Raw genomic sequence first — 26376 nt, 5'->3', positions numbered from 1 at the left:
GGAAAATGACTGCCTTTCCCATGGACCCCTCTCTAGCCAAGCTGCTGATCACCTCAGAAGATTATGGCTGTAGCGAGGAAATGTTGACTATTGTGTCGATGCTCTCGGTTCCAAATGTCTTCTACAGACCCAAGGAGCGTCAAGAGGAGTCCGATGCCGCCAGAGAGAAATTCTTTGTTCCGGAGTCTGATCACTTAACATATCTTCACGTCTACTCGCAATGGAAAATGAATAATTACTCCGACGCCTGGTGTACCCGACACTTTCTCCACCCAAAGTCCCTTCGTCGCGCCAAGGAAATCAGAGAGCAGTTATTGGATATCATGAAGATGCAGAAGATGAGTATGATAAGCTGCGGTACCGACTGGGATGTGATCCGGAAGTGTATCTGTTCAGGTTACTATCACCAAGCAGCCAAGGTCAAAGGTATCGGGGAGTATGTCAATTTGAGGACCAGCGTGACCGTTCAACTGCATCCAACCAGTGCTTTATATGGACTGGGTTATCTCCCAGACTATGTGGTTTATCACGAACTCATCCTCACCTCAAAGGAATATATGTCCACGGTCACGTCCGTTGATCCCCGTTGGCTGGCGGAACTTGGCGGCGTCTTCTATTCGATCAAAGAAAAGGGATACTCGGCACGAGAGAAACGGGTCACCGAGGTCGAGTTTAATAGGAAGATGGAAATTGAGGCCAAGATGGCCGAAGACAAGTTGCGTGAAGAAAAGAGATTGGAGAATGAGAGCTTGAAAACAACGAAGAAGCCTGTCTCGGCTGTGGTGAAGAAGGTAGCATCTCATGGGGCAGTGAGGAAGCCGGTGGTAAAAAGGGCGGGACGTGGATTCTGATATATTGTTCCACAGTACAATAGATACTAGAAGTACATAGAATCTGAATAAAGTGAGAAGATAATAATAACTTTTCGTTGTATAATCGGAGCATGTTGTCACACACCTGAGTCACAACTCGTCTTGAGTGCTCTTTCCTTCCTCATTGTTCGTAACATGAAAATCGCTTTGCGTATCTCTTGTTCCCTCAAATTGACTCGAACATTCCTTCTGAAAGTGAATTGATTGTTTTCCAGCGCCACACGTGATATCGTTCTTCTTGACGACGCGTTCTTCCCGAGGCGCGTTTACCCTCCAAAGACCTCACAAAGTCGTGGGCATCAAACCTGCGACTTTGTTTTAACAATGGATGAGGATGACGAATATGGCGATATTCCCGACGAGGATTTCATCGAAGCTTTGAGTCAGCCTTCACAGACTCTCCCCGAACTTCCTCCAGCGAAAAGACGAAGAATCAGTTATGCAAGCGATGACGACGAAATCGCGACCCCGCGCCCTCGCAGATCTCGAGAATCTACAGGCGACAATATAGGCAGTGGAGAAGAGGAGAATGAGAGGGCAAAAAAGAGGAAATACAAGATACATATCGCAGACAAGGATGTACCAGCAGCCAAAACTCTGGGAGCTACGCAAGCAGAGGCATTGCCGGACTCTAGTCCTTATAGAATTCGGGGACCGATATATAAGAAAGCAAGACCTGAGCCACCAAAACCACCACCTCCGCCACGGGCTGCGTCTGCAAGAGTCGATCGTCCTGCGCCTCCTGCAAATACCTTTTTTGAAAGGCGTGTGAGCAATCCCCTGCCACGACCACAATCACAAATCCAGATACACGAAGAATTGGTGGACCTACCTTCCGATGCTTTCTCCTCGCCAGAAAGCAAGGAAGCAGATGAAGACCTGATATTCATTGGCTCGTCTCCCCTTCGACAGACTCAGGATAATTCCCGTCCCCGACAAAGACTCGTTGCCCCTCAACAAGGACTTCGCCAGACGACTCTCTTCGGTGGCCGTGCAGCAGCAGAGCCAACACCATCTCAGGCCAAAAATGTACACAACTTCATTGTTGATAAACCTCCCGAGGCTCCAACCCATCATGCTCTGGATCTCGAGGCATTGAAGACTTGGGTGTACCCCACCAATCTTGGAGACATTCGAGCCTATCAGTATAGTATCGTCAAGCATGGGCTTTTCAACAATCTTCTTGTGGCACTTCCCACTGGTCTGGGTAAGACATTTATCGCCGCCACGATCATGTACAACTACTTTCGTTGGACTAAGGATGCTAAGATTGTATTCATTGCTCCCACCAAGCCTCTTGTTGCTCAGCAAGTTGATGCATGCTTCAACATTGTTGGGATACCTAGATCTCAAACTACGATGCTTACTGGTGATCAGCCACCGGTATTGAGAGCGGAAGAATGGGAAGACAAACGTGTATTCTTCATGACACCTCAAACCCTGGACAATGATTTGAGGACTGGCATCGCAGATCCGAAGAAGATTGTGCTTCTTGTGGTAGATGAAGCACATCGAGCTACAGGCAATTATTCTTACGTTAAAGTAGTGGAACTCTTACGCCGATTCAACAAGAGCTTTCGCATTCTCGCTTTGACTGCTACCCCTGGAGCTAACGTCGAAGCAGTCCAGGAGGTCATCGATGGTCTAGAGATATCTAAAGTGGAGATTCGAACCGAAGAGTCGATCGATATCCAGCAATACGTTCACCGACGAGATATTGATCAGATTGTTCTTGATCCCTCAGACGAGATTATCATGATCAAGGAGCTATTTGCAAAAGCTTTACAACCACTTGTGAATCAGCTGTGTGGCCAAAATGCTTATTACAACAAAGATCCGATGAATCTCACTCCATTTGGCTTAATAAAGGCCAAAGCTGCTTGGTTCGCATCTGATGCAGGCAAGAGAGCCAACCCTGGTCTCAAAGGCATGATACTCGGTCTATTCGCTATCTTAGCAAGCATTTCACATAGTATCAAGTTGCTGAACTACCATGGAATTGGACCATTTTATTCTGCTGTCAAGGATTTTCGACAAGGCGTCGAGGACGCAAACAAACCAGGAAAGTGGAAGTCAAAAATCACAGATCATCCTGATTTCAAGAAGATGATGGATACGATTGCATTATGGTTAAGCAAAGATGATTTTGTTGGTCATCCTAAGCTCACATACCTTTGTGACACTATTCTCAATCATTTTCTAGATGCAGGAGAGGGAAGACTCGGCGACGATGCTCCACCGTCGAGTACGAGAGTCATCGTTTTCTCGGAATTCAGAGATAGTGCCGAGGATATTGCTCGTGTCTTGAATAGACATGGGCCGATGATACGTGCTTCTGTCTTCGTTGGTCAACAAGACTCAAAACGTTCTGAGGGCATGAATCAAGCCAAACAACAGGAAACCATTAGCAAGTTCAAGAAGGGCATTTTCAACGTCATCGTCGCTACTTCTATAGGCGAAGAAGGTCTAGATATTGGCCAAGTCGATCTCATTGTCTGTTATGATGCTTCCGGCTCACCAATCCGAATGTTACAACGTATGGGACGCACGGGTCGAAAACGAGCTGGCAATATTGTGTTGCTTCTCATGAGAGGCAAGGAAGAAGAGTCGTTCGCAAAAGCCAAGGACAACTATGAGTCGATGCAGAAGATGATCAGTGATGGAACGCGATTCAATTTCCGACACGACCTCTCTGTTAGGATCATTCCAAGAGAGATTACACCTGTAGTTGACAAACGGATCATCGAGATTCCGATTGAGAACACTCAGAGTAAAGAACTTCCCGAACCGAAGCGGAGGGTGGCAAAGAACAAGAAAAGGCCACCAAAGAAGTTTCACATGCCTGATGGTGTTCAGACAGGTTTCCAGAAGGCATCGAAATGGACTGAAGATGGGATCAAGGTCGAAGATTCAGATGTCAGTATCAAGCCAAAGAAAGTCGCCAAGACTCAGTTGGCTCCTATTCCTGCAATGAAGTCTGTGTTTTTGACTCCGGCTGAAGAGAAAGAGCTTCACCGGAAGTATCTCACTGTCTCCGACGACGACCTGCAAGAAGTTGCCATGCCGGATATGACTGCACAGACAGCTGCTCAGCGATTGCTTGCAGCGACTGTCAAAGTTCCTCACGGTCAATACACAAGGAGATGTGTCACACTATTCAGTACGCTTGCAGACTCTCAAGATGAGAGCGAACGTTACTTGAAGCCCTATGGCAACAAAGAGCCAACGCCTGACTGGGATGTGCCAAAAATATTCGAAGACGAAGACATGGTTGTTATGAAACCTGCACGCAAGACTAAAACCAAACAATCTGCAAAACCAAAGCCAAAGCTACCGAAAAGGCAGTCCCTGGTCCTTTCTGATATGGAAAGCGAGGGCGAAGGTGAAGATATTGGCTTTCCCCAAGGAGGCTACTCACAAGGTCGAGCATTAGCAGCTGCCATGTCAGACAATGACAGTGAAGGCGAAGGTGACGATCTTCTCCACAGCGAACTTCCTTCCCAAGACACTGCTTCGGACAACTGGGGCAGTCTCAAAGATTTCGTCATCGAGGACGAGGAGGAGCAAAGTAGCAGTAGAATGGAGAAACGTGCTATGCCGAGATCTTCGACTACGCCGCCTACAACTGATGCTACGCCGAAAGCGAATAGAAAACGTTTTGAGGCTACGCAAGATACATTTGACGAGGACGAGGAGTTGCCGGATCTTTCGCAGTTGACGGGACGTCCGCCAGCGACTGCGAAGTCTGTCGTTGAGGTCGTTTCGGATGAAGATGAGGATGAGGAGGAGGAGGAGGATGAAGAGGATGATGTAAGACCTGTGTCAAGGGGCAAGAGCAAGAGGCAGAGGGTTGTGGAATCGGATAGCGACGAGTGAGATATGTATGTATGCTATAAAGTACAAAAATTTTGATTGTTACAACATTGCCTGGGAGTTCTGGTCGAAAAGACGGGTTTGGAGTCGATGGCTGTGTATTTGGTTGCAAATTAAGGGTGGGTGGTTACTTTGGAGCTTTGCTCAAATGGAAGTCTTTCGTCTGCTACTACTTGAGCGAGAGAGCATCCAGTGTCCGTTTCTTGTTTGGTGATATGTTGTGTTTGTACACTCCCTTCCCAGAACGACAATGTCTATTTACAGTGTCTGACTTTCAATAGATAACTTGGTGCGTCGTGGCTACTACACTCTGGAAGCCAATCTAGAAAAACGCTTAGAATGACCTGTCTCTCTCTCTCTATTGTTTATAGACTCGTTAGTTTCACAGAAGAAAACTACAGCTTTTCTTGTCTTTGGCTTTAGATGCTGAGGCGATGTTGGGTATCGGGATTTGGTAAAGAATTTATCATGATTTAGATAGGAGTTTTAGAGCTGAGATTTACATAGCATATCTGAAATTAGGATCAAGCCTTGACGTGCAGCGTCTGAAGGCCTCATTTCGTAACTCCCTGTATACAAAGTCACCACTCAAAATCGCATTCATCCATCAAGCAAGAAAGCCCATTCTGAATATTTCTTCTGATTCTATCCATCTAATCAATCCTCTGGAAAGATATGTATATATATGTACTCATTCAGCATCGGCCCGATGACTATTTTGTATGAACAACCCAACAACTCAACAACCCAACAAGCCCAAGCCCAAACGCCTCCTACCCACCACGCTGATGCAACAAGACAGGTAAAAAAAAAAAAGAATTCATCAAACGAATGATCACCAACTAACACCCCTCCACTCAAAATCCCCATCGATATTCACCCACCTCCCGTCAACAACCGCACTCTCCCACCCCATCATCACAGCCAGCACTTTACACCCCATACTACTAACCGTACACACGATGCGATCGCTCGCCCGTCCCAGCACCGCTAGATCCATCAGGTACGCCCTCCCCACCAACTCCCTCAACCGGAGCGCCTCTTCCGTCGGCGGGAGTTTCGTGTCCGGGGCTTCGACCGCCGTGGCTGGTACCGAGGTCGGTTTCCCCAGACTCCAGAACATGCCGGCGAAGAAGCCGCCTTCCCAGCCAACCGATTCCTCGACGAATTTGCGGATGGCTGCCACGCCCGACGGGGGTGGGGTCGAGGTCAGGACTTTGTTTGAGGCGAGGCGGATCTGTTCCTGTGCTCTGGGGGAGCGGGAGAATTCTTCGGATTCGTAGACTTCCGGATCGTCGGATGCTACGACCATGAGGCTGCGTGCGAGTGCCATGTCGTTCTCTTCGCCTGAGTCGTTGAATGCTTTGTGGAGGAGTTCTTGGGCTTTCTCGGCGTAGCGGTCCAGTGGCATGTAGCTGTCTCGGTACTGGAACTCGTAGGGGTGGCGATCGCCGTGACGGACGTGGATGCCGATTATGATGCCTTTCTGGTCTTCTTGTGGAGGAGGACCGAAGGTCTTGTTGAGGAGTTCGTCGGAGCGTTCATCGACATACTTTTGGTCGGCTTCGTTGAGGCGGAAGAGGGCGTTGTATCCTTGGCGAGCGAGGTCGAAGATGGGTTTTTGGCGATAGACTTCCATTTTTCGGGGGTCTTCGAATGCTTCGTTGAATGCTCCTCCAAAGGTAGAGGCAGCGGTGACGGCTGAGACGATGAGATGGCGAGCATGATGTGGGCAAGGTAACATCTCGTGTCGTGGTGGGGGTCTGCATGTTGGGATTGGAGGTGGCCTGAAGAAGTTGGTATACTTTCCATAGACCCTGTAATAAATAGTTAGTACAAAATTCCGAGAATGGTAACAAATATGCTTACCATCTCGAGTCATCAATAAAGAAGTCTCTCCCCTCCTTTTTTGCCAAGCCGTACGCAGTCCACATCATCATTAACATCTTGCCCAACCCCGCATCATGGGTCTCCAACAGGAAAGTCATAGTCTTTTCACAGACAGCAGATTCAATCAACCCATCTTTATTCTCCCCAATCAGTGATCCATCCTCCTTCATACTAGTCTTCGCCTTCGGTCCAGGTAAAAGTCCATGAGCCTCAGCTTCAGCCACATCCATGAAGTGGGGGTCCACATGGTAATAGTCGTAATGAGCAGCATGCTGGTGATGAATATGAGCGTGCAAATCCGCAACATGATTCGAAACCTCCATATTTTGTGTACATATCTCTGCATATTGCTTCGGCTCCAGAGGGAATTCGTGATCCGGAGGTATTGAAACGGTCCACTTGGCTCTTCCACGACCATCTGTGACCACCACTGGCGTTGGAAAGTCAGGCAACTCCGACTCTCCAACCATCTCATACTGATCTCCAGAATGTGTTGCCCATCCCACGGGTTTCACCCCATGATCTAAGGTTAACCTCGAGAAGCCATAGTATATTATCACCACTACCCCCGCCAACCATATTGCGGCTCTGAGGCATCTCCGTGGCGTATGTTTCGGTACAGGCTTCCCATGTCTAGGTACTAACGCTGGCAGACCAGGAGAAGGCGGAGGAGAAACAATCAAATGATTAAAATTGAACCTCGAAGAAGTTGAAGACAGAGGACCTTTATCCAGAGGCGTAAAGGGCGCAGGTCTCAAACTAATCCTAGGCGATTTCCGTGATGACAGAATCATGTCTGCGTGTGTGTATGTCTTTGCAAGATCGAGATGAGGTGGCATTGAGAAAAAAAAATTGGCGCAGCCAGAAAGAATGGAATGGTGCGTATCAAAAAAACGGAGACCAACGTGGTCTACGGAAGTGCAATAGCGTGCCTGCACTGGTGGGTTGGAGATCGAGAAGGTGACATCAAGACATCGAAACTCGATCCGAAGAACGTAGACGACTATTCGAAGGGTTTTGTATGCTTCTCCCAAGAAAGAATGGAGAGAGCACACGCAGGTCCGGAGGGAGACGTCAGGAACAGATTAAAGACGTCGTAAGATAGGATTTCTTGGCGGCCCAATCCGGATTGTGGAGAAAGAACAATCCAAGGTACTTAAGCTTTCGAAGCGAACCAAAAGGTAATTGAAGATCAAATCAGATAGAGTAGATGGGACCGCGGCATGAGGTTTCGAAGGGATTGCTGGTCCGGAGAAGCAGAAAGTAGAAGGTAACTCGACAAGTCAGCACGATCTACATGCAACGTGAAGGCCAACAAACACAAGACCAATAGTCTCGTGAGAGAGCGTTTGTCGTCCGAGGATTGGCGGACGGCGGCGATGAAAGCTGGAAATCTGAGTTGCAAGGTGATGGAAAAGATGGGGCGGCCAGCAAGACAGATTATCAGATCATCGAAGAACAGGTATGGGTGAGGGAAGCAGAAACAGAGATGATACACCTCACTCCCGGACTCTGTGCGCGGGTAAGCAGAGGAAGACACACCAGAGAGGTGGAGGAGGTGGAGAAGGTGTGGAGAGTTGACGAACTGACTTTGACAAGGAAACGAGGGGACCCTTGACCCCGGCAGACAGAAAGAGGAAAAAGAGAAGAGGATTGCCAAACGCTTTCGGACTGGAGAAGCGCAAGAAGGAGCCGGCTCAATGGTCAGCCATGCAGACTGCAGACTGCAGGCCGAGAGTGGAAATGGAAGGTCCCGTTTGGCGGGAATGAACGCAAGAGAAAAGGATTGGAAGAAGAGAAGGGAGGGAGTGGAGTGGAGTGGAGTGGCAAATCATGGGACGATCCAATCCATCTCGAGCAGCTGCAGAAGAAGGGTGAAAAAGGGAAAGGGTGCAGGGTGAAGTGTGAAGAGTGTGGTGGGGGTTGAATGTCCTCTCTGCCTGCATACGGACAATCCTGAAACTCAAAAGCCACAGATCCGAGATCCCAGAGTTGTCCACCCAGATAATACTGTAATACGTGGACACCACGCCTCACCACACTTTCCCCAGCTGCAAACGCAGACCTTATCTCTGAAGGCTTTTCCATCATCGAGTCCCAAGTCCCAACGTTGATCTTCACTCACTCACTCACTCTTGGCATCCTGTCTGCGTTTGCGCTCAATTCCTCCTCACCGCGAAATCTCAATTTTCCCGCAGCCGAACGAACTGCGGTGGTGATCTTCCATGCAACGTCCAAGAAAATCTCTGCATCCCTGAGCCTTTTGAAACAGCCCGCGACCCCCATCACCCACCAATCGGCTCCCCCATCGTGCACATCCCATGTGAGTGGCGTTCTCCATGAGAGAGACATCATGAAGACATCGAAAGCGTGATAGCTTCAAACCGCCCATGTTACGGACCGGACACCAACGCCATCATCGAAAGGCTTGTATCGTCCCATACAGACAACACAATACTGTACAACATTCAGGGTCCTGTCCGTCTGATAAGTAGCCGATCCCCCTGTCTCTCCGTCCGCTGGATCAATCGTGGTCCCGTCCTCTCCAGATTTTGGTACAGTAAGTAGTCTAGAGAGCTGTCACCGTCTCACGATGAATAAGTTTATATCGACGACTCTCATTTAAAGTACCAAACGACGATGGCTAGTTTATAGGCAACGACTTTCATTATTTACAAACGACGATTGACTGCTCAGCTATGAAGTAAGGACTACTCGGCTAGTACTGTCGTACAGACGAGTATACTCGACGCATCATTCCCGTCATTCCCACCACCACGGACACGCACGAACCCGCCCTGTACGACACGAAAAAAAAAATCCAACCATCCCATCCGGCCCCTCGGTTCCTCCTCGTCGTACGCGGCTACGTGCTTGTCAGCCATCTTCACATTGTGTACGACGTTGTACGACGTCCCAAGTATAGAAATTACGTGCGTGTGTTGGTTGTGTTTTCGAGTATCTCGACTGCTCCAACATCTTTCGGGTGATGGGGAGATCACTTGTAAATTTATGACCGGCGAGAAGGGAGGAAATAAACTTTAACTACTGCAATGATTCCAAACAACTACTACCTCGTTACTTGCGGACATCCGTACATCTCTGCTGCGTAAGGTTACTCTTTCCTCACACCAGCGGTTGTGCTTCACGAAAATGTAGAATCCTGTTTCTTGTCTGCTGTACTTACTCACATGCATACATGCATGCTTGCTCGTATCTTGAACATCTTCACCTCAGCCTCACCCCAGGACCCAAAGATGGGCCGGAGATGGGAGAGCACAATCAGATATCCCGCCGGATCCACAAATCCACAAAGTCATGCAAACCCAATTCCCTTCCACCTCATCTTGCGTGATCACCTCCGAGCATAAACCACTCTCCACACCACCAAACAAAACATGATCCATCCACTCTTTGCCCCCCAATGCGAATATGCGCTCCACGAAAACAGGCAGGCACATCACTCATAAACCCAAGAAGTGGCTACTGTACTAGAATTTGCTCATTAAAGGCTTATCTTCATTCCATCCATACTTAAATACTATCATCCACTTTACTTTATTCACACTAACCAGGCGTTCCCATCTCATCCCATCCCAAAGTTCATCATTCCCATCATTCCCATCCGTCCCATCCCGAGACCGCACAAACGCCTGCGTTCCCTCCATATTCAATAATACTAGCAATAGCAATCACTTTCGCATGCCGTCTTTCTTTCCCTCTCTCTCTTATCATATATTACATCAGGCAGCGAGCCCCTCGTCATCTCTCTTTCTCATCTTATTCTCTCTCTCTCTCTCTCTCTCCGCTGCAAACGCAGATACAAACAAAAAGGATCAGCCAAGAAACAATATGACGAGTCCTAACCTATGACAGGGTATGGTATGGTAACGACGGACTGCAAAATGGGGTATAAGGGAAGAGAACAATAATCAAAGGTCGAAGAAAAAAAGTGTCGCCAACCCCCAGAACGCCTTTTCAAATATTAATCAAAACCATGGATCGCTCAGTTCAGCCGCCAAAAATCGTACAGATAGCCTCCCCTTCGTCAACATTATACTTCTGCCACCATCGCTGGCGCTTCACTGGCCAATGGATTCTTTAGTGGTTCGAGAGTTGTGAGGGCCTCGGCGAGAGTATCTCGTTTTCGCTCGCTGGCGATCCGAACACTGCCTCGAACACCCTTCACCAACTGTCCACTCTCGACTCGATCCTGGATCATCTCGTCAAGCATCTTGCTCATCTCATCTACGCTCTTGGTACGCTTTCGAATCTTAGGCGACAGTAGTCCAACAGGACCAGCAGATAGGATTGGAGACAAAGGGCCATTATCCAAGAGCTGTGACGCTCTCGCAGACGCTGGTGTTAGTGGCCCATTGTCCAACAGCTGAATCTGTGATGTCCGCGGATCTCGGTCTGCAGTGTCTCTCGACCGAGCAGCACTCCTCAAAGCTGTCAGCATCCGGTCTTTGTCGTCCAATCTCGCCCGCAGATCAGCAATCTCAGCATCCTTCTCCTTGAGCAAAGCAGCCACACCATGGTCTTCACCAACCATGATGCCATTCTTGCTGTTCGAGAATCCGACGGATGTACGAGAATGGCTTGACCGTCGAGCTTGAAGTAGACGCTTCTCAAGAGTCTGGCAATATCGTGTCTTGTCTGCAAGATCGGCTTGAAGCGCTCGGTTCTGGGCTGCCAGAGAAGCGGTGCCATCACCAAATTCGCCCAAAGAATCTTCCTCGTCGACCGATCCGTTGGACAATCGCTCTCCAGACAACCTTTGGGACTTAGGCAGTTGGCCAATTGTGGACACTGATTTCATCGAAGATGTTCGTTCCAGCGAGTTCCGTCCAGTCGTAGACTGAGCTAATGAAGAGCGAGCTGACATTTGGGAGAGATGACCGTTGGATGTCATGGCAGACAGTCTTGGATGCATACCCAGAGAAGAATAGGATCCACTGGCGTTGACTCCAGTTGATTTCGAGCTCAAGATTAAGCGATTCAGATGCTCAATCCTCTCTTTCAACGCTGTGCGTGCTAATTGCATTTCTAGCATTTGCTCTTCATGACGTTGTTCTGCTTCCTTTTCTCTTTCTCTCTCATCGTCTTCACTCTTGGCTTTGGCCTGACCGTCAAGTTGGCTTCGCAGCTCTAAGATCTCCATTCGGTATCGCTCAAGAAGCACTCTCGCACCACCGTCTCCACCAGCTCCTAGAGCTTCTTCGGCCTTCTTAGCGTGACTGACGATGTTGTTCTTTGCCCTCGATGCAAATTTCAGCGTGTTTATGGTCTCTCCAGTGTGAGTATTTGCGGCTGCCGTACTCCCTGCTGAGCCGATTTGAATCGTGCAAAGGATACTGACGAGTGAGTCACCAGATAATGCACCTTGGAGAAGTCTGGTGAGCTTGCTATCTCTGTAAGGAAGATGCTTTCCATCTTTGTCGGTTGGCTTCCCATCCTTGTCTTTGTCTCCGGATAATCGTGCAATGACGGTGCCAAGAGTCAGTAAACTCTTGTTGATATGAGAACCTTCTGTCCTTCGTTCCTTGGTCTCGGCAGCTCTTTCGGATCCAGCCAAGTCGATCAAGCTTAGAGTTGAGACGCGAACACCACCCGGAAGCAGGCCTGAACGCTTGTTCTCGCTCATGGCTCCACTGCCAGGAATTCTTTCTCTACTCTCAACCACGATTTGTACAACAGCATGACTTCGCGAACTTCTAGCATTGAATTGTGTGCTGGATGTTCGTCTTGCATGGTCACCTCGAGCAATAACTCTGAGAAGTTGTGTGGGACTCTGCACGATCTCCTCCTTCAATGGACTGGCGTACACGCCTCTCTTACTGTCTTCTCGAAGCTTGATTTCTTCCTGTTGCGGAACGCCTGGACCAGTACCGGCAGGTGGTGCACTTAAAAGATCATGAATCTTCTCGTTGTAGATTTCCAGGTAACTGACCCGCAGGAGAAACTCTCGTGATGGCGTTTCGCGAATGTAAGAGAATATGTCGGTGATTGCGAGAGGAATCACACCTGGTGAAGTCGCTGTTCCTTGCATCGAAAAGGTCTTTCCAGTTCCAGTCATTCCATATGCAAAGACTGTCCCGTGATATCCTTCCATTACTCGTCGGACTAGCCGTTTTGCAGACGCATCGTAGACTTTCGCATTATTATCGTGAGTTGCAAAGACATTATCTGCATACCAATTAGCCATAAGTCAAGAAAGGATCTTTTTGAGCACGTACCATAATAGTAGTCCCCTCCTTCCTTTCCTCGATATGCCACCAGCGATCTCCTCCCATCTACCATCCATTCTCCATTCTCGGTTTTCTTGCCTTCTGCAGCATCGGGTCTGACTCGAACGCTGACAATGACATTGCCCTTCCCTTCGGTCAATTTGCTATTGTCATTGGTCGAATCAGAAGCATCTCGCCCGCGTGGGCCATCTCCAGTATCGTCAAATGTGGTTGCCGATGTCGAATAGGAGTCTTGGGCAGAAGAGCTGCGACTTTGTGGAGGAGATGGAAGGCTCAACAGCCCATCAGATCCTCGAGCTCCTGGTCCGCTAGATATTGACCTGCTATCACCACTGCCGTTCAGTAAGCTTGGCGTAACACCAGCAGCATAACTTTGAGTCTTGGGACTGCTGCCGGTCTTGCGTTTCCGAGGTTTACTACTTCCAGCCGGGCTGGTATCTGTAGATTCTCTCCTGCTCGGTAGGCTACTGCCCGGAGCAGCACCACCAGAGAGCGGACTTGGAGGCAGACTTGTAGTTCTTATGCCTCTCGGAGGTTGTGGAAATGCATTGATGCTAATAGTCTTCCTTATCGTCTTGCCGGCGCTATTCACCCCTGGAGTGGCTTTTGACTTTGGTAGCGTTGAGCTTCCACCGGGTGTTGTTGGGAGCGCAAGATGTGATGCGGAAGGAGCACGAAGGCCACTTTTTGGCAAGTTGGGAAGAGGATGCAGAGCTGTTCCTGCCTCGGAACCACTTGGAATGTTGCCTGTACTCTTCCTGGTCTTCGTAGTTGGTAGTGCTGGCAGAGCGGTGTTTGGAGGTCCGTAGGACGGCCTCGACGGGCGCGGAAGAGCAGCTGCCATTGCGGTTAAATTTCTGAAGTTACTGGATCAGTCACAAGGTTGACCGAAAGAAGATATACAGAAGCCGTCCTTGAGTGGTCTACCGAGCTTGGGGACCTAGGCGTCCATGAAACTTGGGGCTTGGAGTTTGAGATGCTTAATATTCTTGGCTCTCCTTCTCGGCACTGAACGTAACGACAGTGTTGAGCCGGGCACTAGGTCGTCCAATCAAGCTCATAAAAGACCGAGTGGGGAAACTGTACAGAACCAAGTCTGAAACGTTATATCATGCACTGTGCTATGCCTGAGCAAAAAACCGACTGTTTGAACCTAACCAATAGTCAGTGCGCTTGCATCTCAAAATCACTATCACGATCTTCGCATGAATCAGTTTCGAAGGAGACGAGTCGTCAGATGTCGGTAAATCACAAAGATCGGCTTGAAACAAAAGATGGTGGTGGTCGCTAATAGGATCGTTACAGTACTTACGAAGAATAGTTGAACACAGAGTTCTCGTAAACGGCGAAATGTGTTCAAAAATTGCTCTCGTGCCCAGTTGGATTCGTATCATAGAGATTCTTCGGAATCTGCAAGTGTCCAGTGTACCGTAGTTCTGGGACTTTGCAGTATTACTTTGGTTGCAGAGACGTAGCAGGAAGTTGCCGAATACCGTTGAGCGGCAGAGGTTGACAGTTCGGTGTTGGTAGGGATGGTTGTTATAGTTGATCTGGATTCAATGCACGGCAAGCTCGCCGGCCGGGATTCAATTGCGCTGAACTTTTAGCTTTGGGGGTCGAGCTTTGTTGTGTAGCAGCAAAAGGAAACCAATTAAGGGATCATGCGATCGTGGCCTTGGAGGATTCTTGTGAGACCCTTCTTGTTCCAATATGTCGAGGTATAACCTGGAGATTCGGGGTTTCGATGGGGAGTGGGTTTCCAGAACTCGGCCGTTTCGATCTTCGTTTCGATCCTGTGGAGGTTTTCCGCCTATGTTTATAGCTTCGTTCTATGTGTTCTGCGGAAACGGGCTGCGGGTGAGGGCGATAGTAGATGTGATATAGGTCTTCGACGTCGAGAATGTATGCGGTGACGAGCTGCAGGACGGTACAGTATCACAAGCGGTCAACTCGAGAGTGGAGGAGGGATTACGTGCTTCGCGGTGGCACCCAAACGATGGTCGAGCTCAAGTGAGCAGTTCTCGATGCGACAGGTGGAAAGAAGACGACGAAGAATCTGCAAAGAGTGGAATTATCGCGACTGCGGCCGTGTTGAGATTGAGAGGTTCGAGGAGGAAAAGCAAAAACCGCGTGGAAGTGGAAGTGGAAGTTCTGCGAGCTGCAGTCTGCAGAGCACGGAGCCCCTGAAGGTTAACCTTGCATGTGTGCGCCGAACTAGCTTCAGATAAGGGCGAGTGGTGGTAGCGGGGAGCGGGTATGCTTAGGGACCTTGCATTCGACTCCAGTGTGCGGTGGAGTAATAATAACGATTCACGGCTCGCCGGGAGTAATCTGTGTGCATATGAGGGAGTGAGGGAGACACTACTGTACTGCGGGCAGCGGGCGAGGCTATTGTCATTCATTCATTGATTGATTGATGCCACTGCACCGTCTGTCACGTCCTCATGCTGCACGAAGCACACGGCAGTGAGGTGAGGAAGCAAGAAAAGGAGGAGGCCCTTTCCTAAAGCGGACACACCCCCCTCGAAGTCTTCCCTCTAACTTTTATCTAGGAAATTACACTCTCCGGATGTAGAGAGAACGGACCCCTTATTCACACCCCCACAAATCCCCTTGTCAACGACGTGCGAGTTCTGCTTGGCATGGACGTGCTGGTCGAAGGTAAACTTTTGGGGCACACGAAATTGCTGTGCGTGTCCAGTCCGTACACAGCGAGGTGAGGCTACCTGAGATTTGATGCTCATATAGGGCCGACAAGACATCAACACATGACGGCAGCTCCCACGAACCAAACCGGTGCAAATCGAAAATTCCCGAGGACCTGGACGATGAATGGCTCAGACCTCACCCTGAGGATACGCTAGAGAGGCTCGGGACGATGGAAGCAACGCTCTCACGGACTTCGCGCGACTCATTGGCCAGGTCGATCAGACGAAGTCACGATTCAAATGAAGCTTGTTCCTTCTTCACTCAGAGGCACCGGGATCGCGGGGGATGTGCTCATCAACCAGAAGCAGTTTCATCAACACGGTGCGATGTGATCCAAGGGATTGTTCCTTGTGGCTCGTTCCCGAGATTTGTTCTGTGATAGTGGCTTGTGGCGGCCACGAGAGAAGGATGTTGGCCTGGAGAACACCCCTTTCGTTCCAGATGAGAGGTACGATGTCCAATTTCCGAGCATCGATTGGATCTTGGGAACGTACCACTTCTTGCCTGCTTCTTTCTAGATCGCACGTGGAACAAACTCCTTGCTATCACATCTGATTTATATGCATGCTGTTATATTGAGGTATTGTATCCAACATTCCGAATTCTCATTCGGGACCACCTTCCTGCGTTCATTGTTCATCATTTCCATCCACCTGCTCATGCTCCCTTGTCATATCGTCGATCGTCTCATCTTAAACTTCCTTCGGGTATTGTCTCACCCCCGCATCATCGAAACGCGTTCTGCCAGCCACTGTTCTTTTTATATCGATGTTATATTGCACGGACCCCTCTCCCAATACTTCCGGTATCAAAGACTTCAAGAAGTCCTGCTCCTACACATTCTTCTAGAATGAATTCAAAGCTGATACCATAGAACTGTTTCCACTTCCTCGTTCGTCCCGGGAGCACGCCTGCAAATTCTCCTCTATTTCTCTTGGCAGTGCTGGCTGCGTCCAGTGATTCGACATTACCCTCCCATCGCTGACGCAGCAGTTGCTCGGGTGCTTCTCGGGACCGGGACTTGGAGAGGAGAGTAACGAGATGTGCTCGAGCGTTGGCCAGAAGTTTGAGGAAGGGGCCTGTTGTAGGAAGTGCTATTGAATAATCTCCCGTACCAGGAAGCTTCGCCCCTCCCCCACTTCCTCCCGCTGCATGCACGGCTCCCTCTCCACCAACGGCTGCTAAGGAGCCGGAAGCGGCTTTAGATATACTGTTAAGAGATGTCAATGTACCTCTGGCGCCATCTCCTAGCTTGGAAAAGGCATCAGTAGAAGTATAATTTGGGGTGGCAGTAGTCAAAAAGCCAGCATGCATGACCGCTTTGGCATCCTGTTCAGAAAGCATTGACCGAGGTATCTTCAGAGCTGTAGGATGTTCATGTAAAATCTCCAAGAACCTATCCTTTAAAGCCTGCTCAAGGTTGCTATTATGAACCATATCATCAAGGTCTTTGACCATTATCAGCGCCTCTCCCATACTCCCCCTACCACCAACCACAATTTTCCTTATGGCTCCTTTCTTGATCAACTCTGCGATCTCGCGCTCAACCGTAGTAGGCGAATTCAACAATGCTTGAACGTGGGAAACCGTAACAATAGGCGGTAATGAAGAATGAAAGTTCAAAACCTCTGCTATTCGCGTCGAATTCATGCCCCCTCTCTGGTCTGGTATAGTACTATACATCTTCCGCCGAATATAAAGGATAGCCTGCGAGACATCTCGCAGAGTCAAATCGGTCGCTAGCGCCTTAACAAGTCCGACATCGTCTAAATGATCCGCAAAGAGATCCTCGTCGTCTTCGCCAGTGGGTTCTGGTTTCGAGGCTGACCTTTGGACAGGTTTCCGCCGAGGTAAAGCTGCGAATGGGGATCCAGATGAGGCGTTTCGTTTTAGGTTCGGAGGTTTCGTTGATTTCTTGATGCGGCTAGAGTGCGCCGCGGTGAATCTGAAGCTCATTGTGGCAGGCGAGATGTTGGTGAAGGAGTAGAGTGAAGGTTGTTGTATTTTAGAGATGACTCCGAAGCCTTGCCGGGTATGTCGCTAGCCTAGCGCCACACTACGTCTCAGCTTTCAGCCTTGCAGGTGCCAACCGCCATCCACCGTTTGTGCCTAGGAACCCTTTTAGAAAAAGAAAAGACGTTCGCTATAGAGACTAGTTCTTGATACTATCACTATGGCACCAACTGTTATCCTTATCCGTCACGCAGAAGCGTTACATAGTAAGTTTTTAACATCAGAGTCATACATCGACTGACGACCAACGCAGATGTCTCTCAACATTACGACCTTCATGACCCAGCATTGACCGACCTCGGGTTCGGCAAGCAATGTGATGATTTGGCGAATCATTTACAGAGCGAACTTCCTCTGGCTCAGAAGATCGATCTCATCGTTGTCAGTCCCATGAGGAGAACTATACAAACGGCTCAGCAAGGACTCGGATGGTTGAGTAAGTTTGTTTCTGAAGATGTTGTTTGTTGTGTATAATTGTCTCAGCATTGGTTGGTTGATCTTTCAAAAAGAAAGAGAGAGCCCTTTGTCTTGCGGCGGACTACTTTACGCTCCGTTTTACCCCGCATTCTGATATCAATGTTGGATCTTGAGACGTCATTTGAAAATTTACCCTAATTTCTGATATCGTGCAATGAATACACACGGAAGGGTATCAAGGCTATGGGCTACAAGAGTGTATCCCGCACAGAGAAGACTGGGGCTGATATTGTTGATCCTTCCAGTGAAACGTGGTGTCCCAGTAATCCTTCGAGCAGAGTGGCAGGAGAACTCGGCAAAACCTTGTGACACCGGAACTGCTATTCCTATCATGGAGAAAGAGTGGCCACAATTCGACTGGTCACTTGTCGATCCGGAATATCCTACCAAAGAAGGACTATATGGTATGTTTATTTTTGGCTCTACATGATAGCGATGTCCGTCTGAAGTGAGTGCCCGAGTGGGATGCATCATCACATCCAGAAGCAACTATGAAAGCTTTGTATATCTTGCTGATAAATTGACATAGAATGGTCTCGACAAGGCTTGACTGAGCGTGGCATTGCCGCAAAGAAATGGTTGAGCGAGAGACCAGAGAAGGTCATCGCTGTAGTCAGTCATTCTGGTTTCTTGCGAGTAGGTATCACGAATGGAAAGCTATTCGAGAATGCTGACTACAGGATCTTTGACTTTGGAAAAGATCTCGAGTTGAAGGAGTGGGAGTTGACTGAAACCAAGGGCGGAGGCTTAGGCAAGAGTATGAAGGATATCAAGCCTATGGGGCTTGGCGATTACCCTGAGCGTGTTGAGACAGAGTTGAAAGAGGGCGTCAACGAAAATCCAAGTTAGGAGCAAGTGTTTGTCTTGAATTGAGAAATGATACCCGGGAGAGTGAAGTGACAGGAGTATGATCACACCCTAGGCTTTTTAGACTTAAAGGACAAGATAGATGAAGAATGCATAGAGATGGTCAATATTTCATCCTATATGCCAACTCTGCGCGCTTTGAGTACTTTTGTAGCTGAAATTTTGGAGAGATAACTTTGCAAAATCGTTAGATAATTGGTCCAGATACCGGGTAGACTAGGTTAGGTAACAGTTTCATGGGAAAAGTGGATGTTCATTAAAAGTGATACAGTCTAGGGATACTAGGAATATAACTCATAGAGCTGAACATTATCGTAGCAATAAGAGAAAACAAAGATCGGTGAAAGTATAGACGGGCTTGCCGAGCCAGAATTGAGGCCCTCGATTTGAAACAAACGTCTCGGAGGAACTCCGAAGGGCTAATGGACTCCTTTTTGTTGCACAAAATCAGGTGCGAGGTCTTACAGCCGACCTCATATGCAACCGTCGTTATGACTTGCCTTGGCATGAAAAGGAGAGCTTACCGTGGCGAACCGTCAGGCTTTCATTGTTAGACCCGTCCCTATAGCCGGGATGCCGAGGCAAAAATGTAAGTTACAAGTCGGAGAGGCTGAAAGAGCTGATAAACCTGATGATCAATTATGCTTCGCACTGGACCGGATCGAATCTATGACCACTAGACCATCGTTGCCCTATGCTGAGGTCTTCAGTCGACATCACGTGAAGACGTCTTTTGCCACCAGCATTGTTTGCAAGGGTAGTTCGTCAGCGTCTGTCCGTTCGTTCGATGTCGGTAATCTCTCCAGGGTTTTGGGAATCGAAATAGAATTTCAGGCGGACTCATCTCCTTTGTCAAGTCAAGACTGGGCATTGGCCCTAGGAAAATACCTTCTAGAGGTCGCATCGCGGTATGAGGTCACAGCCGCTGTGCATTCGTTCTGGCTTTTTTAGCATTGTATATTGGTCTGGAAGGCAAAGCCGGCCGGGAACTCCATTGTAACTGGTTGTATTCTTTTGAGGCGCAGGTTTTTCGAGCCCACATCGATGAAAAGACGTCAGCCACTTGGACTGGCAGTGTGGGACTGGATGAGAGACAGAGCTCAGCACTCATGCCTCGTCAAGCTGACTTTGCGGTGGGAGCTAGAAGTCCAATTGTAGCTCTGGCTGGTGCGTATGGCGCTGTAAATGTCCTGCAGTAGGATTTGAAGGCGAATCAGGTCGTCTGAAAACTACTTGTGGCGCACCACCAACTGAAGAGGTCTGGAAAAGAAAATGATGCAGCGTTTTTCGTCCATTTTCCGTCTAGACATCCACATCATGCCCGTATTGAGATGTCTCCGTTCAACACACAGCACGTCGACAACGCCCCCCAATAATCGGCTAATGATTTCCCAGCTGATCCCAGGCAGGGTGGCCGTAGATGGTTAATACGACCAGGATGCGGGCATGTTATGCCTGCGAATGGGAGAGAGTCGGGCGAAAACACATCGAACGAGACAAGACTTCCTGTGCCAGCCACCAACTCGAGCCACTCCGCTGTTGACTGAGCAGACACTGTACAGTCGGCACATCCATTGACCGGTCCGAGAAGAACAACAAAAGCAGGAAAGGAAAGATTGCTTGCGTGCTCTAGTGTGCCATGTCTCCATAGACCGGTAATAAAAATTGAGAGTACATGCTTGCTTGAGTGGCGATTGATCTTCTAGCTTCTTGTGATACCCGTTGCTCTTGTTCTAGAGAGGTGTGTACCGCCCCAGAACGAAACGTGACTAAGCAAGCTCAACAGCACCTAGGCAAGGTGGCTGTGCTGCTTCTCGCATCCTCGACTTCCCTCAGCTCTCCCAACTTTCACATCTGTTGATTGTTGTGCGCCTGGGATACTACTAATCTGCGACCTTCAGCCCTGTGGATTGTCGCTATTGTCTCTCGAATCCACCGGTCTGAGCAGCCGTAATGGCCGAATAGATGCGACCTTCAGCCCAAAGAACGGAATCCCGAAAGAGTAGAGTAGAAACTCGGCGCAACACGTTCAGCCGGGAGGCTGGACATCTTTGTATGTATATTTCAAGAGCGCCAGTTCGTAGAATTGTGTATCGTAGTACGTTCCTGACTCTTTCAGAAGCCTTGCGATTCGAATTGCGCACCCGCCCCTCTTCGAGAGATGAGTCCATAGGTGACCACTATTTGCGACGAAGATATACGCACAGCAAGGAGCAACTCTCTGTACCGGCAGTTCTTAGTATCAAAATTTACCCCGACCGGAAGACGGGCTATCACACCTCATGGCCTCGGAGCAGGGAGAAGTAGCAGCTACCAGCTTCATGCAACCCACCACGATCGTTACATCTGAACCACCTACAACAAAATCTTTGAAACGGGGACGGACAGAGAATTCAGCAAACCTAACGTCTATATCGAATGCTGGACTAGTGGGCTCGCCGTCTCCTAAATCACCACGCTTCAAAGGGACATTTTCACCCGGATTCTCTCCAGCCCCGCTCACAGGTGCGGCAGCTCTAGCTGACGAGCGGAGGAAGAGGGAGGAGACACAACGAAGTCAGTCATCTGCGATGAGCGAAAACCCCGGGCATAGAGCTCTGGCTTCACTGATGGCAGGTGGGGGCACTGGGATGTCTAAGCCACAAGATGCTCCTGTTGCGACGGTCACGATGAGCGAAGGCATGTCAACAGCTGCAAATGCTATCTCAATTCCAAGTCCCATGCAATATGAGGACAAGTCGGAAACAAGTCCAGCAAGCGTGACTAGCCTCGCCAGCTTGGGCAGTACGGCACAGACTGCAACTGCAAGTTCAACGGCCATAGCCAGTCCTGCAGCAATGACCAGCGCAATTGAGGCCGAATCGCGGGATTTGAGAGCTCCTCCTATGACTCAATTGCAACCTCACGATGAGCAGTCGACAAATCGTGCTTTATCGTTCCCAGGAAACGTATTGGCACAAGCAGACTCGTCACGATTGCCCCCTAGAGGCATGAGTCTACCAATGCCTGGTCAACAGTTAGCACCTCGGTCGCCTTCACAAAAGAAACACAAGTGTCCCTACTGCGAGACCGAATTCACAAGGCACCACAATTTGAAAAGTCATCTTTTGACACATAGCCAAGAGAAGCCCTATGTTTGTCAAACATGCAACATGAGATTTCGAAGACTGCACGACTTGAAGCGCCACATGAAATTACACACTGGAGAGCGTCCACATATCTGTCCCAAATGTGATCGCAAATTTGCGAGAGGTGACGCCTTGGCACGCCACAGCAAGGGTCAGGGGGGCTGTGCTGGGAGAAGAGCAAGTATGGGCAGTTTCGGCGGTGACGATGATTATGAGGGCTCAAACGCTGGAGACGGCGACGATACCGGAATGGACGGAATTATGTACACGAACGGCACGCCTCACCCTGGAGAAAATGAGATGAGCGAAGAAGACCGACGAAGATTCAGTCTTCCAAGTATCAAAGCCCAGCACGTTAGTGGTTCAGGAAGCGGTGATAATTATACTGCACATTCCCGCACCCCCAGCACGTATCCACCAGCAGGTCCTCGTCCCGGCCAATCTGGTGGTGGGCTGTATCCTCCGAATCCGGACCGAGGATCTTCGAACTCTAATGCTTCCCCAAGTATGCAGAATAATGTGGTTGGCGGTGGCCACACTCCAAATACGAGTATCTCTTCATTGCCTCTAAGCACTGGCGGTTCATCGATCTTTTCGCAGAGTGGCATGACTGAAAGTCCCAAACCCCTCAGTCCAGCGGGAATGGTCTCTCACCAGCTCGGACACGATTCATCAATCAACAGACAGAGATCACCGAGCTTAACTACGCAGTTCCAACAACAACACTTTGGCCGTCGACAGTCAGGACGAGCATCTCCTCCAGGAATGTCACTCCCCTCCCCCCATAATACGTCACATGGTCCTAAACTTCCTGGTCTTGCAGGCTTAGCACCTCCCGATCAAAGATATACCTTGCCCAGCCAGACTCCCACTCAACAAAGTTCTGCCAACGGCTCCCAGGGGGCTCAGCAAGGACAGCCAGGTCCTGGCCCGACGTCACCAAATACCATGTTTCAACCACAAGGAGGATTAACTCCAACACGAGGCCACCCTAGTGGCCCTCCTCATCATCAAGGCAGTGGCAGTGGTGACAGCAGTAACAATCTTTTCGCTGCTGGTGATCGAGGTGTCTGGGCTTATGTCCAGAGTCTAGAAGACAAAGTGAAACAGCTGTCTGAAAAAGTTCAAGTTATGGAAAGCAAGGAGAAGAGTCAAGAAGACAAGATAAACCACCTCTCTGAACAGGTCTTCTCTTTGAGGAACCAGCTGAATGCGCAAAACCAGTCTCAGCACCCTCCAAATCAGGTTCAGTCATAACACTATTACGCATAGGATACAAGCATACGGTAGTGTCCTATGTTCAGTCATATCTGGCGTACAGTCGTTTCTGCATGGCGTAGGGCAGCGAAAATTGATGTAATTATAGACATCAGACTCGTTATCAAAGTTCAATGGTTGAATGGCGGAGGAGGCGTTTGTGGAGGATTTGGAATTTGAGCAGTCTCAAAAGTACTTGCCATTCATAGAGCACTAGTTCATTTTTCTCTAATGTTTGACGTTATCAGGGCTCTGTTTTCATTTGTACAACGGGCAGTAAAATTTCGTCTTGGGAGAGAACGGGTTCTCGGTTCGGAGCTTGTATTATACATCCTTATCATCCATCACATACTCCGAGCATAATTTGCTCTTGCTCTGCTGCTAGGAAAGCTTTCACGACTATTCGCTGCCAATATCGCCAGACAATTCTTAATATGATTTGTTTTTACAACCATTGCATCAACTGCGTCTCCCATTTCCAAGACTATGTGATCTTTGTACTACCTGTGCGGGACTACCGCAACAGCATGGCGTCGAAACATACAATTCTCACAAACAATTTTCACATGCCTAATCGTCTGAGCTTTCCACACCTACGTTCCAAAGCATCTTCCAGAAGGCCATAAACCAATAGACTGTTCCAGACTTGCATCGTCATTGTGCATCTCAACACGAAACAATAAATGAGTGAAGTAAGTAACATGTGAAGGTAATCCGCGCCCAACAGATTCAATGAGTGTAGAGGATGAGCAGGATCCAAGGGAAAATGGGTTAACTCGAGCACTTTACACCCTCAGTTTCCCTGCTCTCTGATTGTCCCAGGATCTCAGGCGGGATAAGACGTTTTGAAATGATTATATACTGTAAATAATATCTTCTTGAATGTTATACCCTAGGATGGGATCACATGCCTGCACCATGCAAGGGTTTCAGAGAATCTTGGTCGCTAAAGCTAAGTGGAAGTATGACGTGCGGCCAGCATCTCGAATTCGAAGCTTCCTTGTGGACCAGCCTCCTTTGACCATCCCCCAACCCTTTTCGCTGCCACGAGCCTCCCTGTTTTGGTTATCGCAAACTCGTGCGATTCTGTCCAACCTGCCAAATTGGCCGTTCTCCAATGGCTACAACCATGAGCGCCCCACTCAACGCCGAGCCTGCGAACCCAGAAGCGCGTCAGCAGCAGAACCTCGCTCCAAAATCATATGCAGACGCCGTGGAGGAATCACCACCCCTCACGAATGGCACAAATGGAACTGGAGGTGTTAACGGAATGATTAGTACCAATAAGTCGACAGATGTTAATGGCACCAAAGATGAAGGCAAGCACAAGGCTTCGGTCTTGAGAATCGTGGATACCGGCGCTCCGGATACAAAAGAGAACCAAACAGAGAGGCCTCAAGTGGAGAGGCAGGAGTCAAAGCAGGAGTATTCTGCAACAGTAGGTCGCTCTATTGCCTGCCATGTGCAACTGTGGCTGAATGTTCAAAGGGCCTCGATGATACGCCACGAAGTCCTGGACGAGTCAAGCACCGGAAGGCTCCCTCGAGAAGTAGCCACGGGTCTCAAGACAGCAATACTCCTAAGGACACGGACGTTAAGGTGAATGGAAATAGCAAAGTCGACACAAAGGAGAAAGATGCTCCAGTCTTCGAGAAAGTTGAGGGCGAACAAAATGGCAGCAAGCTCATAAGTGTGAAGCCCGCTGGGAATTACAAGCAACAACTCAAAACTGCTCATAACCAGGAAAAGCCCAAGAAAGAGGAAGCTCTTGCCAGTGGGAAGAAAGCCGGACAACGGTGGGAGCGGAGTGCTATACGTTTCGCTCCTATGAATGTGCCTTTACACAGAAGACTGCAGACTCTGGTTGTTCTCTTCCACACACTCTGCATTGTCGGTTGTGTATCGCTCTTCTTCTTTCTCTGCGCCATACCCCTTTTCTGGCCGCTATTGATACCGTATATGATTTATTGTATGACTTCGAAAGCTTCTACTTCTGGCACCTTAAGTCATCGATCCGAGTTTATGCGCTTCTTACCAGTATGGTCATTATTCGCATCTTACTTCCCAGCAAGACTACACCGAACTCAAGAGCTTCCTCCGACCAGGAAATATATCTTTGGCTATCACCCGCATGGGATCATCTCTATGGGTGCTTTTGCCGCTTTTTCTACTGAAGCTTTGGGCTTCTCGCAGTTGTTTCCCGGTATCAAGAATACACTTCTTACTCTGGATTCGAACTTCAGAATTCCCATCTATCGCGACTATGCGCTAGCTATGGGTATAGCCTCGGTCTCGAAAGAGTCTTGTGAAAATCTCCTTTCGAAAGGGGGACCTAACAATGTACGTCTTCGAACAGTTCTCTTCGAATCTTGCTAACATATCATGTAGGAGGGAATGGGTAGAGGCATCACAATTGTAGTCGGCGGAGCGAGAGAATCTCTGGATGCTCAACCATACTCCTTACGATTGGTCCTTAAACGCCGTAAGGGATTCGTCAAGATGGCTATTCGAACTGGAGCAGATCTTGTGCCTGTCCTAGCGTTTGGCGAGAATGACCTCTACGAGCAAGTTCAATTGGACGAGCACCCCAACATCCATAAATTTCAACTACTGGTCAAGAAGATCCTTGGGTTCACCATTCCACTATTCCATGCACGAGGCATTTTCAACTATGATGTTGGACTTATGCCTTACCGACGACCCCTGAATATCGTTGTTGGTAAGCCAATTCGGGTTATGCAGTCCTCGAAGCCGGAACAGGACGAGATCGATAGGGTACATGAGGAATATATCCAAGAACTAGAGAGGATATGGGAGACGTGGAAAGATAAGTTTGCTCCAGACCGTAAGGAGGACTTACAGTTCGTGGAGTAATGCTCTGGCTGGTTCGAGCATCTGGGATTGAGTCAAGGAGTTCGGGCGAACATAAAACATGCATATTGATAACAACATGTGTATAATGAAGAAGACGTTGCTTCCGCCGTATATGAAGAGCGGATTCTTGTCACGAATTAGGAATATTCACATCATCCGCTGATC

The 26376-nt window shown here is 48.9% G+C and overlaps 8 protein-coding genes across 8 annotated transcripts; 5 read left to right on the top strand and 3 right to left on the bottom strand.

Moving 5' to 3' along the window:
• Window positions 1-1156: 1156 nt before the first annotated feature.
• Window positions 1157-5055, top strand: LY89DRAFT_607135 (P-loop containing nucleoside triphosphate hydrolase protein). The gene is made up of 2 exons (XM_018210445.1): window positions 1157-4967; window positions 5027-5055. The coding sequence occupies exon 1, from the start codon at window positions 1197-1199 to the stop codon at window positions 4746-4748; it is 3552 nt and encodes a 1183-aa protein (XP_018076854.1). The 5' UTR covers window positions 1157-1196; the 3' UTR covers window positions 4749-4967; window positions 5027-5055.
• Window positions 5056-5580: 525 nt separating this feature from the next.
• LY89DRAFT_664314 (uncharacterized protein) lies at window positions 5581-7474 on the bottom strand (the record flags this gene model as incomplete). The annotated part of the gene is made up of 2 exons (XM_018212758.1): window positions 5581-6562; window positions 6615-7474. 2 exons carry the CDS (start codon window positions 7472-7474, stop codon window positions 5581-5583), a joined length of 1842 nt encoding a protein of 613 aa, XP_018076853.1.
• Window positions 7475-8099: 625 nt separating this feature from the next.
• LY89DRAFT_714284 (uncharacterized protein) lies at window positions 8100-9649 on the top strand (the record flags this gene model as incomplete). The annotated part of the gene is made up of 5 exons (XM_018218119.1): window positions 8100-8157; window positions 8235-8525; window positions 8687-8958; window positions 9108-9195; window positions 9372-9649. The coding sequence occupies 5 exons, from the start codon at window positions 8100-8102 to the stop codon at window positions 9623-9625; spliced, it is 963 nt and encodes a 320-aa protein (XP_018076852.1). The 3' UTR covers window positions 9626-9649.
• Window positions 9650-10598: 949 nt separating this feature from the next.
• On the bottom strand, window positions 10599-13863 carry LY89DRAFT_301115 (kinesin-domain-containing protein). The gene is made up of 2 exons (XM_018206573.1): window positions 12875-13863; window positions 10599-12824 (listed from the first exon to the last, which is right to left on the bottom strand). Exons 1-2 carry the CDS (start codon window positions 13728-13730, stop codon window positions 10690-10692), a joined length of 2991 nt encoding a protein of 996 aa, XP_018076851.1. The 5' UTR covers window positions 13731-13863; the 3' UTR covers window positions 10599-10689.
• Window positions 13864-16149: 2286 nt separating this feature from the next.
• LY89DRAFT_680637 (uncharacterized protein) lies at window positions 16150-17589 on the bottom strand. The gene has a single exon (XM_018214115.1). The coding sequence runs from the start codon at window positions 17549-17551 to the stop codon at window positions 16367-16369; it is 1185 nt and encodes a 394-aa protein (XP_018076850.1). The 5' UTR covers window positions 17552-17589; the 3' UTR covers window positions 16150-16366.
• Window positions 17590-17677: 88 nt separating this feature from the next.
• LY89DRAFT_680634 (phosphoglycerate mutase-like protein) lies at window positions 17678-19058 on the top strand. The gene is made up of 4 exons (XM_018214114.1): window positions 17678-17814; window positions 17862-18044; window positions 18331-18489; window positions 18615-19058. The coding sequence occupies exons 1-4, from the start codon at window positions 17769-17771 to the stop codon at window positions 18932-18934; spliced, it is 708 nt and encodes a 235-aa protein (XP_018076849.1). The 5' UTR covers window positions 17678-17768; the 3' UTR covers window positions 18935-19058.
• Window positions 19059-21273: 2215 nt separating this feature from the next.
• LY89DRAFT_575862 (uncharacterized protein) lies at window positions 21274-23337 on the top strand (the record flags this gene model as incomplete). Its single annotated transcript, XM_018208812.1, has 1 exon — window positions 21274-23337. One exon carries the CDS (start codon window positions 21274-21276, stop codon window positions 23335-23337), a length of 2064 nt encoding a protein of 687 aa, XP_018076848.1.
• A 1117-nt stretch (window positions 23338-24454) lies between these two features.
• LY89DRAFT_728629 (diacylglycerol O-acyltransferase-like protein 2B) lies at window positions 24455-26211 on the top strand (the record flags this gene model as incomplete). Its single annotated transcript, XM_018219282.1, has 3 exons — window positions 24455-24775; window positions 24826-25677; window positions 25726-26211. The coding sequence occupies 3 exons, from the start codon at window positions 24455-24457 to the stop codon at window positions 26209-26211; spliced, it is 1659 nt and encodes a 552-aa protein (XP_018076847.1).
• Between the last annotated feature and the right edge of the window lie 165 nt (window positions 26212-26376).

Source organism: Mollisia scopiformis (assembly GCF_001500285.1).
Source record: "Mollisia scopiformis unplaced genomic scaffold LY89scaffold_3, whole genome shotgun sequence".
NCBI lineage: Eukaryota > Fungi > Ascomycota > Leotiomycetes > Helotiales > Mollisiaceae > Mollisia > Mollisia scopiformis.
Note: the sequence above shows the minus strand (reverse complement) of the source record. Positions and strands in the feature narration are given on the sequence as shown.

What these genes read in the sequence shown, in the direction of transcription:
- LY89DRAFT_680634 (XM_018214114.1), top strand. Translation starts at nt 17,769, where the DNA reads ATGGCACCAACTGTTATCCTTATCCGTCACGCAGAAGCGTTACATA. An exon ending in GCAAGGACTCGGATGGTTGA is followed by an intron (nt 18,045 to 18,330) that starts GTAAGTTTGTTT and finishes TGATCCTTCCAG; the next exon opens with TGAAACGTGGTGTCCCAGTA. An exon ending in TACCAAAGAAGGACTATATG is followed by an intron (nt 18,490 to 18,614) that starts GTATGTTTATTT and finishes AAATTGACATAG; the next exon opens with AATGGTCTCGACAAGGCTTG.
- LY89DRAFT_607135 (XM_018210445.1), top strand. Translation starts at nt 1,197, where the DNA reads ATGGATGAGGATGACGAATATGGCGATATTCCCGACGAGGATTTCATC.
- LY89DRAFT_301115 (XM_018206573.1), bottom strand. Translation starts at nt 13,730, where the DNA reads ATGGCAGCTGCTCTTCCGCGCCCGTCGAGGCCGTCCTACGGACCTCCA. An exon ending in AGGAGGGGACTACTATTATG is followed by an intron (nt 12,825 to 12,874) that starts GTACGTGCTCAA and finishes ATTGGTATGCAG; the next exon opens with ATAATGTCTTTGCAACTCAC.
- LY89DRAFT_680637 (XM_018214115.1), bottom strand. Translation starts at nt 17,551, where the DNA reads ATGAGCTTCAGATTCACCGCGGCGCACTCTAGCCGCATCAAGAAATCA.